The following is a 6,545-nucleotide window of genomic DNA, read 5'->3' as shown; positions in this document are numbered from 1 at the left end:
TTTGTGAAAATTCAGTTTTCACCTAAACCGCACACTGAAACCGAATTCTATTTCTGGTCAGTTTTACCATGTGTTGATTATTAAAGTGATCAAAATCAATCCCTCCTATGTTGACTTAGAACAGATTAACATGCAAGCAAACAGTTGATCAGGCTATTCACAAGACAAAAATAAATCTAACAATCAATAACATAAAATCAAGTCTGAAAAATCCCAAATAAAATCCACGTTTTCTACATGAATTTGTTCGGCCCAATCACGTCGTCTTGGTTGAAGAAAAACTACTCAATAGTTGAAATTATAATTCAATAAATAAAAATAAAGAAGAATAGAAGAAGAAAAAGTGTAGAAATTTTCTCCCAAGCTTGGAGCCTGTAGCCGCCTCTCTCTGATGTCGTGCGATTGGAACCCCTTAATCTGATCTCAACTCTCCTATTTATATGTCTTCGAAAGCCCACAAAATAAAGCTCGGAAAGTTAAGATTTTTAATTCCCAAAAATTCTATTGGTTTCTTGTACAGGCAGCGCTGGAGCGCTTCGTTTTAGGTGCTGGGGCACTTCTCGACTTCAAAGCTTCTCGAAAAAAAAAGACGTCGGGAGCTGAAGAGCCCCTAGGGCGCTTCAGCTTGTGTCCAGCTCGCGCAACGTTTTTGAAAAACTCATATCTTGAGTTCTAGCAATCGGATCAAACTGAAATTTGGACATAACCTTCAAAACATCTTAAACTTAATTTTGAACATTGGAGATCGGATTTGGAGCTCTGTAAAATAAAAAATAAATTTTGTATCATGGCTGCTCCGTAATTCATCCTTCAAAAATCCATTTTCCTATAAAATTAACCCGGAGAGTGAAATACACACATAAGCAATAAATCACATAAAAACACACATAAAACATTATGAGACCATAAAAATGCATGCAAAATAGACATAAAATAATGCACACAAAATGCTCTTATCAATGTGTCCAGAACATAATCTCACGCAAAGCCAGCAGACTCAAACATTCTATAATGGAGCCGATCCATCAGTGCGATCTATGTTGGTTGCTGCAGCTAATGCAAGTCTATTCACAAAGACGCCAGCGGATGCATGGGAGATCATTGGCAATATGACAGAGAGTAATGTAGGATGGTCGGATTTGAAGAAGGAGAAGAAAGCGGGAGTTCTGGAGGTCGATGCATTGACATCTCTGAATGTGAAGATAGATGCTCTTACACATCAGATGTCACTCATGCAGGCAGCACCAGTGAATCCAGTACAAGTGAATATGCCAGAGGAGCAACAGTTACTTGAGGTTGATGTAGTGAATTTTGCAGGAAATCAAGGGAGGCAGTCGTACAAACCCTACAACAATACATACAATCCTGGCTGGAAAAATCATCCCAATTTTTCTTGGAAGCCTACAGATAATTCTGTTGCTAGTACTGAACTCGGCTACAGAATCAGGAAGCTATGTTGCAGAAATTGGAGACGCAGATGAGCCATATAGCAACCCAACTGTCAACAAGGCCAACAGGAGAGTTGCCTAGTAATACTGATAAGAACCCACGAGACATGAATGCTATCATGGTAGGTACAAGGTTGCAATTTGAAGGATGGGAACAGAGTGTCTAAGGTGAGGAGGCATTGCAGCCAAGCACTGACAAGAAAAAGGAGGAAAATCCCAATTCTACAGAGTCTTTGCCTACAGGTAAATGAGGTAAGTCTTCTAACTCAAATGTTAATAAGAATGTTGATTTGAGTAAGCTCCATTTTCCCCAACAATCAAAGAAATTGCAATTGGACAATCATTTTGCAAAATTCTTGGAAATTTTGAAAAATCTTCATAGTAATATTTCATTTGCAGATGATTTGGATCAAATTACCAGTTATGCAAAATTTTTGAAAGAATTTTTGTCTAATAATAGAAAGTGGTTGATTTTGAAACGGTTAAGTTGTCGGAGGAATGCTCTGCTATTTTACAAAATAAATTTCCTCCAAAACTTAATGACCCAGGTAGTTTTTAAATTCCTTGTACTAAAGGAAATTATTTCTTTAATAAGGCTCTATGTGATCTTGGTGCTAGTATTAATCTGATGCCTTATTCTTTTTTTCAAAAGCTTGGGATTGATGAAGTTAAACCAATCACAATTTCCCTACAACTGGCTGATAGATTATCAAGTATCCTAGGGGAGTTGTACAAGATGTGTTGGTGAAGGTGGATAAGTTTATTTTTCCAGTTGATTTTGTTGTGCTTGATATGGAAGAGGATTGTGAGATACCTCTTATTTTAGGTAGACCATTTTTAGAAACTGGAAAAGCTATGATTGATGTGCATAAAGGTGAACTTATTTTGCGTATGAATGACGAGAGTGTGGTTTTTAATGCATTTCAAAGCATTAAATATCCAGTGGAAAATTCTGATTGCTTTGGAATTGATGTTACTGACGAGTTGGTTGAGTGCACGTTGCAGGAACAGTTGTCTACAGACCCACTTGAAATATGTCTGACAGGAACAACGCATGAGGAGAGAGAGTGTGAAGAAGTTGAGGGGTTTGCAAGATATTTAGATGGAATTAAACCTTTTGTCAGATCCATTAATTCCAGAATAGGGGAGTTGGGACATATTCCTAATCCATTGAAACCATCCATTGAAGAACCCCCTACTCTTGAACTCAAAACTCTTCTTCTAATTTGAAGTATTTATTTTTGTTTAAAAATGATAAATTGCCAATAATTTGTTCTTCTTCTTTGACAGGAAGTGAGGAAGAAAAATTGTTGAGAGTGATCAGAGAGCACATTCGAGCAATATGATGGAGCATTTCCGACATAAAGGGAATCAGCCCATCCATGTGCATGCATAAGATCTTGATGGAAGCGGAGCACAAGACCTCAACTCAGCCGCAGAGACACCTCAATCCTGCTATGCAAGAGGTGGTGAAAAAAGAGGTGATCCAACTTTTGGTTGCAGATATTATCTCTCCTATTTCTGACAGTGAGTGGGTAAATCCAATACAGGTAGTACCTAAAAACGGAGGAATAACTGTGGTATAAAATGAGAAAAATGAATTAATCCCTACACGGACTGTTACGGGGATGACGTGTGTGCATTGACTATAGAAAACTGAATGATGCCACCCGTAAGGATCACTTTTCCCCCCCTTTATTGATCAGATGGTTGAGAGGTTGGCTGGGCATTCATTTTACTGTTTTTTAGATGACTATTTGGGTTATATGCAAATTCCCATAGTGCCAGAGGACCAACATAAAACCACTTTTACATGTCCATATGGTAATTTTGCATATAAACGAATGTCATTTGGTTTATGTAATGCTCCAGCTACCTTTCAACGATGCATGTTAGCTATTTTCCACGACATGGTAGAAAAGTTCATTGAAGTATTCATGGATGATTTTTCTGTGGTTGGATCGTCTTTTGATGATTTCTTATGTAATTTAGAAAAAAGTTTTGAAATGGTGTGAGGAATGTAATCTTGTGCTAAATTGGAAAAAAAATGCCATTTTATGGTGAGAGAATGAATTGTTTTAGGGCATAAGGTGTCTGAGAAAGGCGTGAATGTGGATCGTACTAAAATTGAAGTGATTGAAAAACTTCCACTCCCCACGAATTTGAAAGGAATAAGAATTTTTTTTAGGGCAAGCTGGTTTTTATAGGCGCTTTATCAAAGATTTTTCTTCCATTGCTAAGCCACTAACTAATTTGTTGATGAAGGAGATGCCTTTTAATTTTTCCAATGAGTGTTTGCAGGCATTTCAAATACTAAAGCAGATGCTGACCAGTGCACTAGTAATTGTGGCCTCGGATTGGAGTTTTCCATTTGAATTGATGTGTGATGTCAATGACACGATATTGGGAGCTTTCCTTGGACAGAAGAGAGATAAAGTGTTACATGTGATTTATTATGCCAGTATCACACTGTCAGCCACCCAGTTGAACTACGTCACCACTGAAAAAGAGTTACTTGCAGTTGTGTTTGTGGTGGACAAGTTCAGATCGTATTTCGTGGGAAGCAAAGTCATTGTCCATACTGACCATTCGACGTTGAAGTATTTGATGAACAAGAAGGATGAGAAGCCAAGGTTGATTCGTTGGGTAATATTGCTACAAGAATTTGATATGGAAATTGTTGACAGGAAAGGGTCTGAAAATCAAGTTGCGGATCATCTATCCCGTCTAGAAAATCAGGGGATTGAGAAGCAGGTAATACATGACGATTCCCCGGATGATCAACTGTTTGAGGTAACAAATTTACCCTGGTATGCAGACATTGTCAATTATCTTTCAAGTAAGTTGCTTCCCCCGCACATGAATTATCAACAGAAAAAGAAATTTTTCTCTGACTTGAAATATTTTTTTTGGGAAGATCATTTGATTTTTAAGATTTGTGCAGATGGTATTATTTGTAGATGCATTCCAGTGGAAGAGGTAAGTTATATACTCACACATTGTCACGCATGACCGACTGGAGGAAATTTTGAAGCGGGTAGAACCGCTGCTAAAGTTCTCCAATCGGGGTTTTATTGGCCTTCACTGTTTAAAGATGCGTATAACTATGTGCTTGCATGTGATGAGTGCCAGCGAGTTGGGAATATTTCTAGGATACACGAGATGCCTTTGAATAATATTCTTGTGTGTGAAGTTTTCGATGTGTGGGGCATTGATTTTATGGGACCATTTCCCGTGTCTGAGGGGCATAAATATATATTGGTAGCGGTGGATTACGTGTCTAAGTGGGTAGAGGCACTTGCTTGTAGAACTAATGACTTTAAGGTGGTTGTGAAATTTTTGAAAAAAATTATGTTTGCAAGATATGGAACACCTAGGGCCATTATTAGTGATGGAGGAACTCACTTTTGTAATCATAAATTTGACATATTATTGAGTAAGTACGGGGTCACAGATAAGGTGACAATAGCTTATCACCCCCAAACCAGTGTACAAGTTGAAGTGTCAAATAGGGAATTGAAAAGAATATTGGAAAAGACCATGAATTCCAATAGAACAGAGTGGTCCAATAAATTAGATGATGCTTATGGGCCTATCACACTGCATTTAAAACACCTATAAGCACATCTTCTTTTAGGTTGTTATACAGAAAAATATGTCATCTTCCTGTTGAACTTGAACATAAAGCTTTATGGGCTACTAAATTCTTAATTTTGATGTTAATGCTATAGGCGTGGAGCGGATGTTGCAGCTGAATGAGCTAGATGAGCTCAGATTGGATGCATATGAGAGTGCGAGGAATTATAAAGAAAAAACCAAAATATGGCATGATCAGAATATAATCTCCCGTGAGTTCGAAGTGGGCCAACAATTATTATTATTTAACTCGTGTTTGAAGCTTATGCCAGGTAAATTGCACTCGAGGTGGTCAGGACTATTCACAATCACGCAAGTTTTACCATATGGCACTGTGGATATTACAAGTCCTACAACTGGCGAATTTAAGGTTAATGGTCAAAGGTTGAAAATTTATCGTGGAGAAAGTATGGATAAAATCCAGACCACGATCGATTTGCAGGACCCAAATTTTTTTTTTTTGCACTCGAGCGGAGCTTTCTCTCGCTTGAGCATGAAAGTTTCTGGCTAGTATACGACTTAAATATGCGTGCTTGAGCGGAACCTTTTCTTGCTCGAGCGCGAAACCCTCTGTCCCAAAGGTTTTCTTTTGAAAACTTTCACGCTCGAGCGGGAATTTCTCCCGCTCAAGCGCGAACTCTTCTGTCACGTATATGCAGGCTTTTCTTCTTCTTCTTCTTTCACCCTTCTCTCTCAATTCACTCAATCCATAAACCCCCAATTTTGTCCCTTCCCCTAATTTCACCAAATTTCCACACTTTCATCTCAAATTCACTCCAATTTGCAGGTGTCCAAGGAGAATTCTTCATCCACCATCTTTTTGTTGCGGATTTTAGGCATTTTTGTTGCGGATTCAACCTCTACAAGCCGGGTTTGAATCAATTGCTTCGTGTTTTCTTCTTATACTTTCATGGCACCCAAGAAGGCGCGTACCGTGGGACATGCCGGAGCTTCATCATCTTCATCCACCACCCACTCCGAACATTTCGTTTCGGTGAAGGCACAAGTGAGGTATGACCATGCAAAACTCAATAGAAATCCTATTCCGGAGCGTGTTATTTCCTTAGATTGTCATACCCATCTTGCGGAGTCTATTGCAATGCATCAATGGACAAAATATTGTGCTCAACCCAAAGCCGCCATTGTTCCGATGGTTCGGGAATTCTATGCCAATGCCGCCGCTCGTGATGACAGTAAAGCCGTGGTTCGAGGGAAGCTTGTTTCATTTGATGCGGATACATTGAATACTTTGTTGGAAACCCCGGCTGTGGATGACAGTCAGTATATAAATTTGAAGTATAATCTAGATTATCATATGATTATACATGAGTTGTGTTATGAAAGTGTTCAGTGGTTTGATCCAATTAAATTCATGAATTTTCCTGAGCGCTTTTTAAAGATTGAGTCGGCGTTGTGGTATGCCTTTGTGGCTAGACAGATGTTACCGGTGTCCCTGGTAAT

At 38.7% G+C, this 6,545-nt stretch overlaps 1 protein-coding gene across 1 annotated transcript; it reads left to right on the top strand.

The window, feature by feature from the left end:
- The first annotated feature begins 2,851 nt into the window (after positions 1-2,851).
- On the top strand, positions 2,852-5,961 carry LOC140879302 (uncharacterized). Its single transcript, XM_073282978.1, has 7 exons — positions 2,852-2,998; positions 3,750-4,287; positions 4,393-4,427; positions 4,581-4,857; positions 5,180-5,239; positions 5,357-5,454; positions 5,872-5,961. Exons 1-7 carry the CDS (start codon positions 2,852-2,854, stop codon positions 5,959-5,961), a joined length of 1,245 nt encoding a protein of 414 aa, XP_073139079.1.
- The last annotated feature ends 584 nt before the right edge of the window (positions 5,962-6,545 follow it).

The sequence above is a fragment of the Henckelia pumila genome, chromosome 2 (genome assembly GCF_033568475.1).
Source record: "Henckelia pumila isolate YLH828 chromosome 2, ASM3356847v2, whole genome shotgun sequence".
NCBI classification, from domain to species: Eukaryota; Viridiplantae; Streptophyta; class Magnoliopsida; order Lamiales; family Gesneriaceae; genus Henckelia; species Henckelia pumila.
The sequence above is the reverse complement of the archived record's forward strand: the minus strand, read 5'-3'. Positions and strand labels throughout refer to the sequence as shown.

Coding starts and splice junctions, on each gene's coding strand:
- LOC140879302 (XM_073282978.1), top strand. CDS start 2,852: ATGGAAGCGGAGCACAAGACCTCAACTCAGCCGCAGAGACACCTCAAT. Junction 4,428..4,580: donor GATGCATTCCAGTGGAAGAG/GTAAGTTATATA, acceptor GATGAGTGCCAG/CGAGTTGGGAATATTTCTAG. Junction 4,858..5,179: donor TGATGGAGGAACTCACTTTT/GTAATCATAAAT, acceptor TTAATGCTATAG/GCGTGGAGCGGATGTTGCAG.